The sequence below is a fragment of the Ursus americanus genome, chromosome 5, assembly GCF_024610735.1.
Source record: "Ursus americanus isolate L20-20 chromosome 5, mUrsAme1.1.p, whole genome shotgun sequence".
Lineage (NCBI taxonomy): Eukaryota > Metazoa > Chordata > Mammalia > Carnivora > Ursidae > Ursus > Ursus americanus.
In genome coordinates, this window is record NC_142131.1 from 34,319,655 (window position 1) to 34,336,712 (window position 17,058).

A 17,058-nucleotide genomic window follows, 5' to 3' on the forward strand; every position below is an offset into this window, starting at 1 on the left:
GCAGCCTGGCTCTTGAGTGCATGCTTCTAAGCACGGCACGGGGGAAATATGAATGGGGACCTGAAAGACGAGAGGGAGCCAGCCATTCAAAGACCCGGGTGAAGAACACTTGATGCAGAGCAAACGGCTTGAGTACAGTCCTTGAAGCAAAAATGAGTTTAGTGCGTTCACAGAACAGCAAGACCGGGACGGCAAAAGTGTTAAGTACAAAGGTACGGTGAGGAAAGCAGGCAGGGACCCTACCTTATAGGACATGGCAAAAAAAATGTGAATTTGTCAGAGAGAAGGACTGCAGCTCAATTATTCTTCAGCCAGTTACTATTTCAGGCAAGGAGTCCTTGATTCTAAGCTGGTTTATAAATAAATTCCATACAACAAGTTTTCTCATTAAATTTCTTGGGGTCTATTCTGAACTTACCACGGAGCCTCTCTCAATATACCCAGCTCTACTCAAAAATATACAAAAGAGCAATAAAGATATAAAAGTTTCTAATGACTTCGCGCGAATGGCTTTGGCTCTGAAGCGATCCCATGCTGCCGGAACAGACCTTGAACTCTGCCGCCCACAACTGTCTGTCTACTCTCAGTGGCAAGAGCATCAACTGTGGTGTGTATCTCTTAAGGAATGGAGGTGTTTCTCTTCCTTTTCTTGTTTCTTCCTCTTGTTTCATGACAATCCCCTCTGGTAGCTACTAGGATCATTCCATTTTATCATGAATCATATTTTCCTGATGAAAAAAACCAAGGTACCGAGTGGTCAAGCAATTTGCTAAAGGTCAAACAGCTCTAAAATGCTGAAGCCAGGATTCTAATTGAGACTGACAACGCTTGAACCCATACAATTCCTACGTGCAGTTCAATTTCCTTCCAAGCTGAGAACTTTATAAACTGAGAACAAGGCACAAAGAAAGAAAATGAAAACGAAAAATACAAAAGCATAAATACAAATAAAATACTAGTATACGCACAGGAAAGGTGGAAGGGCATGCTCCAACATGGTGACCATCGTTATCACTGGACATATAGTTAACAGTAACTATCCTACTTAATTAGGTTATTTCGTGATTATGAATTTAGTTTAGCTCTGCATTAAGTTTATCCTTTTTTTTTAAGGTTTATTTTTAAGCATCCCCTAAGACTCCAAGAAAAAAAATGTCTTCACACTGGGTGAATATTAAGCAAATCATAGCTGGCAAAGAGTTGGGGAGGAGTGTTGAGAGTACAGGAAGGAAGAAGCAGCGATGGTTAATGGCTATAGTTGCACCCCCCCCAAAGGCACGAATACGGGGAGAAGTGGGAGGCGCACACCATAAACCAGCATGAGTCAAACACGATTGCATCAGGCTGAGTCCAACCACCTGAGGTCCAAGCTGAGCTTTGCCAATGGCTTAATCTTGGGCAAGTTATTTACCTTGCTAAGCAGGCTTCCTTACCCGCCTAACGGTGATGAGGAAGACAATAATACCCATTCTCGCAGAGCTGTGGTGATGATTAAACAACCAAGCCGTGAGAAGTGTTTACCACACTGCCTGGCGTGCTAACCTGAGACGGTGAACGTTGAGGTCATACATAATATACACAAGTAAATTCACCTTCTACCTATCTAAGATTTCCTAAGTCTAGAGTGGTTCTCAAATGTTACCATTCGAGAAGCTGGAAGGGCTTATTAAAATATACTGATTTCTGGGCCCCGCCCTCAAAATTTGATTTAGTCACTTTTTTTTTTTTTTTAAGTAGGCTCCATGCCCAGCATGGAGCTCAATGTGGGGCTTGAACTCAAGATCCTGAGATCAAGACCTGAACTGAGATCAAGAGTAGGGCGCTTAACCAACTGTGCCACCCACGTGCCCCGATTTGGTTGCTTTGAAGGAAGACCTAGTCATCTAGGTTTCTAACAAGTTCTCAGGTGATGCTTAGGCTACCTGGGGAGCACACGTGGAGAACACTCCTCTAAGCCACTGGTTTTCACCCTAGATGTGCAAGAGACCAACTCCGGAGCCTTGGAAAATGATATAAGCCAAGCCCACACCTGCACAGTCTGATTAAGCAGGAAGGTTTGGATTCAAGCCCCAGGATTCGTGCTGTGGTTTTTTTTCTCCCCTCTTCCATCTTTGTCTCTAAAGCTCCACAGATAAATCTGATATATGTTGGGGTAGGAAGCCTCAGTCCTAAATAATACAAACAGCATAAAACTTGCATGTTCATCTGCAAAGCTGTGAGTGGTGGCCGGTGCCTGTCAGTCTTCTTCCTGACCCACATTATTGAGTGTAAGTAGAATACTCACCCTGATACTCTCCCGATGCCGGTAATAATGCCACCAGCGGGGACCTCCTCATTCCCATATAACTGGTAACCTGCAAACTGAGATAATTCCAGAAATGGAGACCTGAAGGGAAGAAAGGGTATCACTTGAATTAAAGTCATTAAAAAAAAAGCATATTTAAAGAGTTAAACATGGAAAAGATTAATGAGCCAATGTTTCAAGTATGCATGCTGTATATATAAAATCCACTAAAAAAAATATTTAACCAAAATCTAGGGTGGATGATACTTTGAGGAATTACACATTATAACCATACAACAGAACACCAGGTACCTATTTTAAGAGATGTGGTACAAACATGCTTACTAGACGAGAAAGAGACTAGCATCCAACACTAATGTAAGCCCCCACCCTGCACCAGGCTCTCTTAGGAGCTCCAGAAACGTAACTCACTTGTTCCTCAGAACCACCTCCTGAGATGGATCCTATCATGATCCCCACTGACTGCTGAGGAAACTACAACACAGAAATTAAGTCACTTGTCTAAGGTCACACAACTAGTAAGTGGCAGAGCTGGGTTTTAATAAGCTATCTAATCCCAGGGACCAGGCTCTTCACCATTGTATTTATTACTCTAACTTTCACTTACTTAAATGTTCAGAATTCAGTAAATGGGGGGGGGGGAAGGATAGTATAAAACACCACATTTGTATGATTCCATTTCTCTTGTAAAAAAAAAAAAAAGTGTCTAAGGGGCATGCACCTGGTGGCTCAGTTGGTTAAGCATCCAACTCTTGGTTTCGGCACAGGTCATGACCTCAAGGTCATGAGATCAAGCCCCTAGGCAGACTCCCTGCTCAGCAGGGAATCTGCTTCTCCTCTCTCTCCCTCTGCCTCTGCCCCTTCCCCTGCTCATGCTTTCTCTCTCAACTAAATATATAAATATTTTTTTAAATGTGTCTAATATACACATGCACAAGAACATTCTAGAAGGATATACACTTGGTGTTAACAGTGTTTGTCTCCACATTGGGGGTACGGGTGCACGTCATAAGAAATATTTTTGGAGTCCTCGTTCCCTTCTCTCCACCTGCACTCCTCGCCTCCCACTCCAATCCTTCAGGAAATCCCATTGGGTTAGCTCTGTCTTGACAACATGCCTAGAACCCAACATTCTCATCACCTCCACTACTTCTACCCTAGTCCAAGTCACCACCATATCTCCCTTGAATCACTGCCACATCCCTCTAACTCCTCTTGGTGCTTCTACCCTTGCTGCCCACAGTCTACTCACAAAACAGCAGCTAGAATGACTCTTTTCAAATGTAAGTCAGATAGATCATAGGTCTCCTGTTCAAAACCCTACAAAGTCTCCTCAGTTCTCCCAGATAAAAGCCAAAATTTTTACAATGATCTACAAGGTCTAATAGAATTGAACCCCATCTCTACTACTCTCCCCTTCATGCTTTCTTACCCTTAACACACTGGCATCTGGGGTTCTTGGGCATATCAACACATAATGCACATTCCCACCTCAGGCCCTTTGCACTGGCCATTCCTTCTGTCTGTAACCCTCTTTCACCAGTATTTTCAGGGCTCTCTCTCTTCACTCCTTTAAATCTTTGCTAAGATATCAACTTCTCAATGAGGCCTACCGTAACCACCTTATTTAAAACTACAACTTGACCCTCATCTTCTCCCTTACGCTGGTCTATTTCCTTTTTTTCCCATAACATTTATCACCTTCTAATATACTATATAACTTACCACATTAATCATTTATTTTCCATCTCCTCCTGCTACAGTGTAAACTCTGGTTGGGCAAAGATCTTTGTTTTGTTCACTGATGTATCACTATCACCTAGAACAGTGCCCGACACTTAGGTGCCTCTCAATTAAGATTTGTTGTTGAATATACAGAAGTTGCAATGTTCTTCTAGGTTTTAACTTATACCGGTAAATACTGCCAACTCAGTCTTAGAAAGAACCATCTCTGTACTTTTCTTGCTATGATTGAATTATGTCTCTATCTGCTTGCCTCCTTCCCTCAACTTTTCTATTCTGCATTCTCAGCTCACTTTCATTTGTGACCAAAACCATTTATAGAGCTACAAAATGGTACCCATTCTTTTATGAGATGGCATGCATTTTACCTAGAAGTCTTTAACACTTTCTGTGGTTCTAAAATTACTGTCAACAATAAACATAACCCTAGAAGTAGTCCTTCCTTCAATATTTTTAGGGTTTCCCCCTAGAGGTAAAAGCATTCCTTTATGAGGCCTGACATATTTGCCTCCATAGAGTTCATAAAAAGCCAGCTTCTCTAGAATATAGATTACTCTTATGGGAGAACTACAAAGAGCTCTGAATAATGGCTATGTGGCCTACATGGTGTGCGGAAGGTCCCAGTGATTTAAGGGCTTTTTGAAACTATTAATTATGACTATAATTTATATCCTTTTGCTTACCCGATGAAACTTTGTTCTTTGTATATAATAAAATTTGTATATGTAAAAAAAAAAATTGTTGTTGAATCTTAAGGTAAGAACCAGAATTTAAAATCATTTATTTATAAAACTGTCAAAGAAAGTACCACAGACTAGAGAACACAGAGTTAGCACTTGGGCTATACAAACCCTGGGTCTATAAGATTGTCCACTCTTTCTCTGGCTAAAAGTTTTCCTCTTGATTTGTGGAGTTCTCGGGCTTTCTCATTGCCTCCTAAGATAAAAACATGATTAGATTAGACTGACATCATGTAAGGTCTCCAATTAATTTAAGGCTAGAAAAACATAAAACAGTCCAAAATACAAAGCTTTTAAAAGTTCAATGTATCTTCTAAGAAACAGCTAATTTTCAGCTCACTCACTCAACTTACAAGCTTTATTTTCTGAAGTAAATAAACTAGAATTTTTAAAAAATCGATCGCTGATTTCATAGCGTATCACACATTTTCTGAATTCACTGATAATTACTTAAATAATATAGTATCTTCTCTGCAACTCATACACTGTAAATACTGCCTCACCGCCACCACAAATACCTAGCACTCTGCTACATACTATGGGTGATTTGAAAAACTCCTACCTTCATTTGTACCAGATAAAAAGCACTATTTTAGAAATGACCTCCATGACGAGCACAGCAAGACTTACCTAAAGGTAAGTGACACCTCACTTTTTACACTATCTCCAAATGGGAGAGAGTTGCACACCTAATGTATCAATTAAAAAGTCCAATTTTGCTAGCATCTTCACTCAGAGATTGTCTTCGGTGTTTCCTGATGGTGTTCTAGACGAAGAAAATCACAGTAGTTGAAGAGGGCACGAGGTCACCAGAAGAGGCTGCCTGAGGTGCCCGGCACACCAAACCTCACCCACACTGACGGCTGCCGGGCTCGGTGTCTCAGGAGGACCGCTAACCCACTCTCAGCAAGCCGAGGTATCAGATCCGAAACAGAAGGATCCTACCGTACCTTAATATGCTTAGTTTCACCGCTGCCCACGAATTTCATCTTAATATGCTCTCGGGCTAATGAAGGGTTCAGCTATTGAAGAAAGCTATATCCTTGGGGGTTTTTTTAGGTGAGAAAACAAGTTCTTGTCTATTTCAAACAAGCTTTCAAGTATTATCTTATTTTTCAAACCAGGTCTCTTGACTCTTATCCAAGGGGATTTTTTTTTTTTCCTGAAGAGACAGATGGCATATTTCTTTTCTTTTTTTTAAAGATTTTATTTATTTATTTGACAGAGAGAGAAACAGCCAGCGAGAGAGGGAACACAAACAGGGGGGGTGGGAGAGGAAGAAGCAGGCTCATAGAAGAGCCTGATATGGGGCTCGATCCCCTAACACCAGGATCACGCCCTGAGCCGAAGGCAGACGCTTAACCACTGTGCCACCCAGGAGCCCCCAGATGGCATATTTCTAAGATTACATCTGCCTTAAGCTTACCAAGAAAATTTTATCACACATCTAACCTTCTTTTAAAATGAAAATAATTCTGGGAGGCAAAGATTTAGTTCCAAAATAGTTTAATTAGATCAAATCACTGTTGTCTTCCTCCCAACCACTCAGAGGAACTGAGCTTCTCTACTGAGGTGGGTTTGGGTGTGGGAGGTGAAGGTATAGGAGAAGAGGCGAAAGACAGGTTACCGAGGGGCAGAGGAAATTTCTGAGAGAGGCACATTCATTATCTTTATTGTGGTGATTATTTCACAGGTATATACAAATGTCAAAACTCAAATTGTACATTTTAAATAATGCAGTTTATTGTACGTCAACTATACCTTAATAATATTGTTTAAAAATAAATATTAAAAAGAAAATGAGCCTAAGGCCTTGGTGAGGGTCTTTAGAGAGTCCAGTGACATAAGTGCCTATGAAGAGGCTAGCAGGGAAGGGGGGCCAGAGAGGGTGGAATGACACAGAGGTGGTAAGATATACACATATTCTTTCGCAAGGACTTAAGACAAAATCACTCTTTCTTAATTCTGCCTAGAGTTTGAATTTGCAATTTGGAACAGCTACTGAATTCCGGTTTTGTTAGGAAAAACCAGAAAGAGGGATATCCTTGATGCGGATTCCCAGATCACAGAATTAAGCTCCTCAGGCATTTAAACTACCCTGTGACAGGACATCCGGGTGGCTCAGGGCATTAAGCGTCTGCCTTCGGCTCAGGTCATGATCCCAGGGTCCTCGGATCGAGGCCCATATCTGGCTCCCTGCTGAGCAAGGAGCCTGCCCCTCCCCCTGCTTGTGCCCTTTTGCTCTCGCTTTCTCTGACAAATAAATAAAATCTTTATAAAAAAAAAATGAATAAACTAGCCTAGGATATGTGGGCAGCTACAGAAACAATGTGACACAGCACATTAGTTTTCCAAAGATTATTCTTGAAGACTCTGTGCTGCCTCCATTCCCACAAATGCCGAGACAAACAGCCTGTTCCTTCAGTCTCATATACCATACTGCACCAACTCTAACACACACATTTTGTTCACATTTTAACATCCCTGAAATCAGGAAGCATTTTACAGTTTACAGGGTCTTTGAATCGCTGTCATCAGGGGACATCACGACACACCTGTCTGCCTCTGCCTGCACAGCACAAATGTCACTTCAAGTGTGCTACACGCACTGTTAGAACTACCTGCATGGAGGTAACTTCCATTTTAAAATGTCTTCAGGGACGCCTGGTGGCTCAGTCAGTTAAGCGTCTGCCTTCAGCTCAGGTCAGGATCCCAGGGTGCTGGGATGGAGCCCTGCATCGGACTCCCTGTTCAGCGGGGAGTCTGCTTCTCCCTCTACCCCTCTCCCCAGCTTGTGCTCTCTCACTTTCTCTCCCACAAAAATAAATAAAATCTTAAAAAAAAAAAAGAATCTTATCTTAGAAATGGCTTTCAGTTTCAAGTCACCTAACTTTCTAAAGTAAACTGTCACACTGACCAATCGTGGCACAGTAAAAATCAATGTGGTATTTGTTTATATATTAATATTTCACATTCCCCATATGATGCAATTTCTTCTAAGCAAAAGGATGTCTATTATGTCCACAACTCAAAAACAGAAAATGATGACAATTTCAGTGGATGCTGTGGCTAAAAGAAGTTGATGAAAATCTGAAATTGTACTGTTGCCCAGATAGTGGCAGTGCTATAGGAGCAGAAAAACCGGCCGAGTAAGAGGGAAAAACACCGACAATGGCATGTCAGCATACCAACAAATACACAGTCTTGAAGAGTCAAAGCTTGCTGCTACTGGTTTTTCCCAGAACCAACAACTATCAAGGATATCTTCATTAACAGCATAAAATGAAGAATAAATGAGTGTTCACCTAATCTTATTTTCTGCGCTCGTTCACGGAGTTGATTTACTAGTGCTTTCATCTGTTCATAGTTTTCCTAAAACAGAAACAAAGAAAGAAAAGGAGAGTAATATTAGAAGGCAATTATCTTTTTTTTTTTTTAGCCAAAGTAAGGGTTGATGAGAACATCACGTGCCAACCCCATGTGGCCTCATGCGGGGCCACCCCCCACCCATGTGGCCTCCGTGTTGTGTCACTCCCTCAGATGGAAAAGACGAATTCCTGCCTGTCCATCTTTGCCCAAGCTCCTCTTCCCGCCTTCCCTCTCTGGTCCACGAATCCAAAGCTTACCCTCTTTAAAGCATAGATCATGTTCCCTCTCCTCTCTAACCCCATTTCTGGTCACTCCTACTCATTTTAGCATCTTTCTTCTGTAAGTGTCAACTGAACTTCACTGATTTCTATTTGCTTCCCAATTTTAAGGAATATAAGCCCTTTGAGAGTTAGAATGCCATCGTGTCCCATCAATCCCTGCCCTAAGGAGTTGCTAACCAATGCAGAAATGCTTGCTTACTGACAACTTACACTTAAAAGCAGAGCCCAGGGAAAACAATAGGTCCTATTTTGTTTTACAAGGAAGAAAACTCTATGTTTGCACATCTTTAGAAATTCTGTAGAGTAATATGCAGGAAAACGTAAACTGTGAGAGGTGGAAAAATGGTAGAGGGCCTACCATTTCCTCATTCTGTCAATTTTGTCTGATCAGCTCTTTACTTTAGACAAATAAGCAGTGAGTTATTTTTGAAAATTCAGAGTTGAACCCACTAACACATTTTCCCCACAATGTGTTTAACATCTCTGATTTAATTCCTTTTCTATGACACAATACTATGCAGCTTTCCAGCTGTTCAAAATTAGATGAATTTACAGTCTTTATAGTAGAACTCTAATTTCTTATTTTCTACAGCTCTAAGAGCTCCCAAGGAAGTCTTCTGCTACATTCTCTTGCTCTGCAAAGTCCAGAAAACAAAAAAGAGAAAAGCAGCATATTGTTAGGGAATGAACCTTTGCCCTGGAGTAAGGAGGTCCCAACCGCTGAACTATCACTGTCCACTAGCCCTGTGACAACTTCCCTTCGAGGCCCACCAAGCCCTGTCCGAGGGCAAACAATCTGCCAGGAACAAACTCCAGTATCAGCCTAGAACATTGTTTCCCACCCTTGGCTGGACACTGGAATCACTGAGAAGCTTTGAAAAATAAAAATAAAAATAAAAATAAACCTCAGAGATTCTGACGTCATTGGTTGCAGGTATATGGCCTGGGCACTAACCACTTTGAAAGTTCCCCAAGGATTCAAATGTCCAAACAAAAACAGAGAAGTGCTGGCCCATAGTCTCCATTTCTGAGCTCCACTCAAAGCAAATTGGAAACCTACCAAAAAGGGGGGTTTGGGTAATAGGCAGATTTATTTTATCACCTGAACTTTTTCGGATTACCATGGTGTTCGTTCATATTAATAGCATGAGGCAGTGAAAGCCAAGAACTTTGCGCTTCTATTAAGCCCAGGTTACAGATCCTTCTTACTCAAATTTAGCAAATTCAGGAACTCCTACCTTGATGAATTCCTACCTGGACGAACTGCCTCAGACAGAAACGAAGCTCTGCACCAGAGCACGTCCGTTCAGCCCGTCACCAAGAGGTGGCGCTAGAGCAACGTGTATAATGCGCTTGAAGCAGATGAAGAGACTCCAGCAGCCTTTCAAAACCTACTACCATCGCAAGCGCAAAGGGCGCTACGTGGGTACTGAGAGCCTCCTGGGCTGAGAACGAGTCCCAGGAAGCAAGGGCTGTGTCCTGAACTCCTCTGTCATCCGTGAGAGACCCAGCAGAGGGAGTTTGTAAGGGAAAGGCCTCCTTGTATAAACAAAACCGGGAGGCAGAGAAGAGCTCCGGGAGACGGAGCTGGGGGCCAACTCCTATCTGTAGCCAAAGGCCATCCTCTCTGGGCGGCTCTCTCACCTGACCTGGGGCTGCAGCGGCCACCCTGGGGCTCAGAGATGGGCACTACTCTGGCCTCAGGCGCTGGGCTCCGTCTACCTGCCGCTCAACGCAGAGGGTGAAGGAAAGATCTGATTGCTGTGCTGCTAAGTGGAAAGGAAAGCAGATTATTTCACTGCACAAGCGAAGTTATTATTTTTTGCTTGTTCCCCATTTCAAGTCTATCTTGTTAACTTCTACCTTCATTCTAAGGTTAAAAATCCACCTCACAGGTGGCCTAGTGTTTCACAGACCTTTTTTTTTTCCCCAAGTAAGCTCTAGGCCCAACATGGGGCTCTAACTCATGACCCCCGAGATCAAGAGTCGCGTGCTGTAAGACTGAGCCAGCCAGGCACACCTCAGAAACCCTGATCTTACTCCACGGATGGTGAAGCACCGTCATCAAGGTACGCAGCCTTCCCAAATGCTCCACTGTGTGGAGTTCCACTTCCCCTCTCTGCCCCTCTCAGCTCAGCAGTTTCTCTAATTCACGGACTGATTGATTCTGTGGTTTTTAACAAAAGACTTGCTCATTTTGAGTTTAAGGCATTTCTGGAAAGGAACCTCATCCAAACTGTTAACCCTTCTATCTCTTCACTTTCTAGTAGTCGGATTAAAAAATAATCTGAAAAATACACTGTAGGAAAAGAGAGGCCACATATATTCTTCAACATGTGACTCCAAGTTCAAATAAAGGAATTTAATGGGGTGCCTGTGTGGCTCAGTCGGTTAAGCGTCCAACTCGATTTGTGCTCAGGTCATGATCTCAGGGCCATCAGATTAAGCCCCGCTTTGGGCATACTGGGCATGGAGCCTGCTTAAGATTCTCTCTCTCCATTTAAGAAACAAAACAGATGAACATAGGGGAAGGGAGGGAAAAATAAAATAACACAAAATCAGAGAGGGAGGCAAACCATAAGAGACTCTTAACTATAGGGAACAACGTGAGGGTTGCTGGAGGGGAGGTGGGTGGGGGGTGGGGTAACTGGGTGATGGGCATTAAGGAGGGCACTTGATGTAATGAGCACTGGGTGTTATACGCAACTGATGAATCACTAAACTCTACCTCTGAAACTAATAATATACTATATGTTAATTAACTGATTTTAAATTTTAAAAATATAAATTTTAAAAAAAGATTCTCTCCCTCTCCCTCTTCCCCCCACCCCCCTTTCATTCACTCTCTCTTTAACATAAATAAATGAATGAAGGAATGAATGAATAAAAGGAATTTAATGCCAAAGGGGAAAAAATCTGAATACTTATTATCGCAGCAAGGTAATGTGAAAGATTAACGCTTTTACCTAGGAATAATCCTATTTTGTTAGTTTAAAATTGATAAGATGAAGGAAAAAAGGTTTTTTCCAGTGACATTATATGGGGCTAATTGTCAAGCAAGTGTATCCACTCATGATGACGTACTATCTTCTGCTCAGTACTGCTTAGTTCAATAGTACTAGGACGAATAGACAGGTTACAGGATGCAAAGTGAAGAGGAAGGGGTTTCACTAACATTTTCAGCTCGCCTTAAATGAGGTTTGTCACTGTTGTTAATGGAAGAAAGCTGGGGCGCCTGGGTGGCTCAGTCGGTTAAGCATCTGCCTTCAGCTCAGGTCATGATCTCAGGGTCCTGGGATCGAGTCCCACATCGGGCTCCCTGCTTAGCGAGGACTCAGCTTCCGCTTGTTTGAATAGACTCTAGGGAAGGTCTGTATACCCACAATTGGCTGACGTTTCTTAAGTCCTTCCTGAAATGAAAGTTCCCCCACCTTTTTTTTTGTCCTGATATGTTCTGTTTTCCCATAGATTTTTTTCCCCAGAATGCTAAGTATATCCTCCCAGTGTCCTTTAACAAGTTCTCATTCCCTTGCAGATCGACAGGCTGATGGGATTCTGCTGTACCTTTAGTTTCTTCCCCCCCCCAGCTTATCAAGAATTAGCTGACCTCCCTCCACCTGCACTGTACATCCCAGTCTCCTGTCAACTTTGCAAAACACAGGCACCAAAGTTCAGAAGTGATGAAAAATAGTTCCCACGTGCACAGAGAAAACAATAACTCTCTACTCAAGTGTACTCAGACCCAAGATACAATCAGTACAGCCTCTGACATCACCCAATTTAGAACAAAGTCAATCTGGGACGCCTGTGTGGCTCAGTTGGTTAAGCATCTGCCTTTGGCTCAGGTCATGATCCCAGGGTCCTGGGATTGAGCCCCATATCAGGCTCCTTGCTCAGCTGGGAACCTGCTTCTCCCTCTGCCTGCTGCTCCCCTTCCTTGTGCTCTCTCTCTCTCTGACAAATAAATAAAATAAAAATCTTTTAAAGAAAAATAGAACAAAGTCTATCAAAACTAAAGCTAGTTATAAGAGAGATCTTTACCCGAGCTAAGCCAGCCTACCAGTTAAGAAATGAAGGGAACTGTCACTAATTGCCAAGGCTTTCTGAAGCACATGGCCATATGCAGTGACAGCAGAAAGTACATATTCCTTTTTTTTTTTTTAAGATTTTGATTTATTTATTTGACAGAGAGAGAGACAGCCAGCGAGAGAGGGAACACAAGCAGGGGGAGTGGAAGAGGAAGAAGCAGGCTCCCAGCGGAGGAGCCTGATGTGGGGCTCAATCCCAGGACCCCGGAATCACGCCCTGAGCCGAAGGCAGACAGCTTAACGACTGAGCCACGCAGGTGCCCCAGAAAGTACATATTCCTAACCACTAAGAAAACTATGCAGAGAGAAACCAGACTGTGACAAGGGCTCCTATGTGCCATCTCCCAACCAAGGCATGGCTTTATTTTTTATTCCCCTCTCGTGGATTGTTTGCATTAAAGTTTACCTCTTGTAGCCAGAGGTCCCAGAAGACAAGGGTACACCTAAGTGAAATCTCTTAACATCCAACATAAGAACACGCCCACTCTCTCCATACTGTTTATTACCTGTGGCAGACACGGAGAGCTGCTTATCCAGATCCAGTCTTCCCCTCTTTCTTGATGACGAAATCCCACTTTTACTCAAGGTGACAATACGCCCCTGCTGAAAAACTAACATGGCCATGCGACTTAATTCTAACCAATGAAATCTCGGCAGAAGTTGTTCGGCATGACTTCTAGAAAGGCTTCTTAAAAAGAGAACAAGCAGGTGAGGGTGTCCTTTTGCCTTCTCACCCTTCCTCCTCCTTTACCTGAACTCATACATAATAGGTGGAGCTTAAGCAGCCACCTCGAGCGCATGAGGCAGACAGTACTACTTGTTCAAAATTCTTCTGTCCCTCCCACCCTTGCCAAGATTCAATGTCAGATTATAGTTCCCCACCTACACTCCATGAATCTGCTCATTTTACTTGCTTTGACCAGCGGAATGTGGGCAAAAGTGATAGCGTATCAACTGCAAGCAGAGGAGCTAAGAGGGACCGTGTTTCCATACGCTCCTCCTGAGCCCCAGCCTTCCCCCACGAGAGGAGCATCTCTCAGTAGCCACTGTCCCTTCAGTCTGGATTCTGGAATAAAGAAACTGCAGACCTGAATCTGACACATTGCCTAGGCAAGAACCGCCACGACCAACCCACAGATCCCAGAGCAAAAAAAAATATTTGTTCTTTTGCACACGGAGATATCGGGACTGTCTGCTATACAGCATTACTGAAGCAAAAGCTGGCTAAACAGATCCTGAGATGACGATGTGGAGAGAAGGAAAAGTTGCAAGAGCTAATATTTCTTGAGGGCTTATTATATCCCAGGCCATGTTATAAGCGGTCACTAACTGTCCCGATGACTCTATGACATATGCACAGTTATTAAAGCCACTATACAGCGGAGGTAACTGAGGCACAGAGAGGTTAAGTAACTAGCCCCTAATTACTCAGCTAACAAGTAGTAGAGCTAGGATTTAAACCAAGGTACACTAGCTCCAGACCCTTGCTCTTACACCCACTCATTAGGGCCACTGTTAACACTTTCTTTTTTTTTTTTTTCTCTCCGTGGAAATATGTTGTTAGTTTTTAACACATGTGAAATACAAGACCAGTAACTTTTCCATCCTACCGCAACTACTTCCCTAATCACTAGTGCACAGACTGGACCAAAACGCTGAACACCTGACACAGAGAAAGGAGTTATATGCCCAGGCCCACAGTCCCTAACCCCTAGCTAACAGCCACCATCAAAAACATAGGCCCGAACCGAAAGCCAAAAGAAAGGGCAGACCAGGAAGCTCTAGGCCCTCACTCTCCCACAGAGACATCCCAAAACGACCAAAAACTGGCTAAAATAACCTTATGGAAGCTCCAGAAAATAGTCAAAGGCCTACAGCAACCAGAACACCTGGCCAAGAAGCCATATTCCAAATGGGAGGAAATCTATCCTCTGTATGGCCACCACGCTGATGATTTCACCACGTCCACAGGACCTCGCTACTTCTCTAAGTATCTTAGCAGGCAGCCTGCAAAATGAAATCTGAATGTGTCTTCTGCATGCAAGGCTCTCCACTGTTTAATCTCATCTACTCCATGAATTCCATACCCTAATCATGACTTCAAAGTTCTCACATCCACTCTATGCTTTCATAACTTGGTTATCTATGTTCTCATAACTTCCTTAGTTTGTATAGTCTTGCCTCTCCTTCTCAGCCCTGAACCTGGCCAACTCTCACCCATCGATCAAGATCCGACTCACTCATTGCTTCCTCTCTGCAGCTTTCTGTAACTACCTTTTCAAGCTTTAGACACCATTTATCACAATGCACCAGTTACACACTTTCTTGTCCATCTTCCCCACAAAATTATGATTCCATTCCTACACACCTATACCAAATACCTAAAATATTGCCTAGACCACAGAAACCACTTAATATTTCTGAATTAAACATTCTCTCCTGACCCCAGAAAATCTAAACTCTTGGAAGACTCATATTGGATATTGATTCTGACTCAGCCTGCTTATTTTCTTTCAATTTAAGGAAATTGTTTAACATGTCTTTCCTGGGGCGCTGGGTGGCTCAGTCATTAAGTGTCTGCCTTCGGCTCAGGGCGTGATCCCGGCGTTCTGGGATCAAGCCCCGTATCAGGATCCTCTGCTGGGAGCCTGCTTCTTCCTCTCCCGTTCCCCCTGCTTGTGTTTCCTCTCTCGCTGGCTGTTTCTCTCTCCGTCAAATAAATAAATAAAATCTTTAAAAATAAATAAATAAATAAATAATAAAATGCCTTTTCTGAAAGTTATCTGTACAGTTTGAATGTTATCAGTATAAGCTCAGAAACCATGGAACAGGGTGAAATTTTCCAGCTCTGATACTTCACAAGCTGTTTTTTTGACCTTGCTATACCTCCGGATTCCAAAAAAAGGCCATTCAAAGATAGCGTGCGATAAGTATGTTCAATTAACAATTATTCAACTAAAGTCTGTTAAGCACAACCCAGGGTTATCTGTGCTAGGCCAGCGGTTCACAAAGCTGGCCACCGCCAAGTCCTGAGGATTTTATTAGCAATGCAAACACCAAGACCCCACCCCAGAGACCCCAACGGTCCAGGGTGGGGCTTAAAGCAGCTGTATACTGAACAAGTTCCTCAGCTGACAATGCTAAGTCAGGTTTTGGGAACCACTGATTTCAAAGACACAAAGCACAGGGCCAGGGCCAGAGCTAAAAGTGAAGTAAGATGTATTTGATTTGCAATTACCTTCTTTTGCAAACTTCACGACCTCCACTGAGTCCCAGAATCAGGACTGGGGGTTCCAGAGAACACAAAGCTGTTCAAGTGTGCCCACCCTCCACCTGCTTCCTAGTCCGGCCGGCACTGGAGGACAGGTGGAAGAGGAATCACAGGCTCAGTCAGGGGATTCTAGGCCCGGGCCGCCGAGGCGCTCACCCAGCCTACCTGGTAGATGGCAGAGCCCGAGTCTGGCTGGGTGCCCAGCGTGGCCACTGAGTCCCCGTGGTAAGCGCGCGGCCCGGGGACAAAGGCGCGGGCGCACGGCCGCAGGGCCAACCTCAGGGCAGCCCACATGACAGCCGGCAGGCAGCGAGGGACGAGCACCAGAGAGGGGGCCGGGCACGCTCGGAGTTGGTTCTTGCCGGTCCGGCTTCCCGGATTCGGGGCACCGCTCCACTCTCCTGGCGGCCGCAAGCCGCCTGAAACCTCCCAGATTCTCAGACGAGCCGTGGCACGTGTCTGCGCTCCCCGGCCGTAATAGGTCGTCGCTGCGCACCACGCCCCTGAACTCAGCCAATAAGGGCAGGGGAGCAGCCCCGCGAGGTCCTGTCGCATCGCGAGCCCGGGAGCTCCGCGGTCCGGAGGCGGAGCCACCTGGGTTGCCACCCCTCCGCTCTGGCCCGATAAGGTTCGGTTCGTCTGGGATCCTTTTCAGTTTATTTTTTACGTGCTGTTTTCTTCTTCCCCTCTTAATAGAAAGGGACTGGGCCATGAAAAATCGCATCTTTATATGAGAGCTGGAAACTGAACAGGCATACAGCTGTCCTAAGAAACAAAACTCGTTATAGGAGATACATATTTATTCATTCAACAAATACTTCAGTGTCTCCTATGTCCATTGCTTTTCTGGCCCTGGGTCTTACAATTTCGTGAGTCTTCCAGCTTTGTCTTCTTTTTTTTTTGTTTCGTTTTGTTTTTGTTTTTGGCTATTTAGGGCCAGTTTCTTGAAATTCCGTATTATTTGTAGTATGGGTTTTTCTCTTTCTGGAAAAAAAAAAGAGTCATTGAGGTTTGCTCACCTTTGCATAGTATTGACACCTTAACGGTATTAAGTTTTACAATCCATGGACATGGTATGTGTTCCCATGTATTTGTGTCTTTTTAAATTTATTTTAGCAATGTTTTGTAGTTTTCATTGTGCATGTCTTACACCTCCTTGGTTAATTCCTATTTTATTCTTTTTGTATTTTATTCTTTTTAATACTATTATACATTGAATCGTCTTTCCTTTTCATCTTGTTCATTATTAGTGTATAAAAGT

The 17,058-nt window shown here is 43.5% G+C and overlaps 1 protein-coding gene across 3 annotated transcripts in view; it reads right to left on the bottom strand.

Annotated features, from left to right (window-relative positions):
• Positions 1 to 16,254, bottom strand: part of MCCC2 (methylcrotonyl-CoA carboxylase subunit 2) — a 61,765-nt gene extending 45,511 nt beyond the window's left edge. Inside the window, exons 1-5 of one of the 3 annotated variants that reach the window (XM_087862088.1) lie at positions 15,963 to 16,058; positions 13,033 to 13,137; positions 8,094 to 8,160; positions 4,900 to 4,984; positions 2,285 to 2,386 (exon numbers count right to left, since the gene is read on the bottom strand). In XM_087862088.1, the coding sequence (XP_087718214.1) occupies positions 2,285 to 2,386; positions 4,900 to 4,984; positions 8,094 to 8,145 (239 nt within the window). In that variant the 5' untranslated portion in view covers positions 8,146 to 8,160; positions 13,033 to 13,137; positions 15,963 to 16,058. Of the gene's footprint in view, positions 1 to 2,284; positions 2,387 to 4,899; positions 4,985 to 8,093; positions 8,161 to 13,032; positions 13,138 to 15,764; positions 15,928 to 15,962 lie in introns of those variants that run through there. The other 2 variants (XM_045809785.2, XM_087862090.1) reach the window with 2 other exon arrangements.
• Between the last annotated feature and the right edge of the window lie 804 nt (positions 16,255 to 17,058).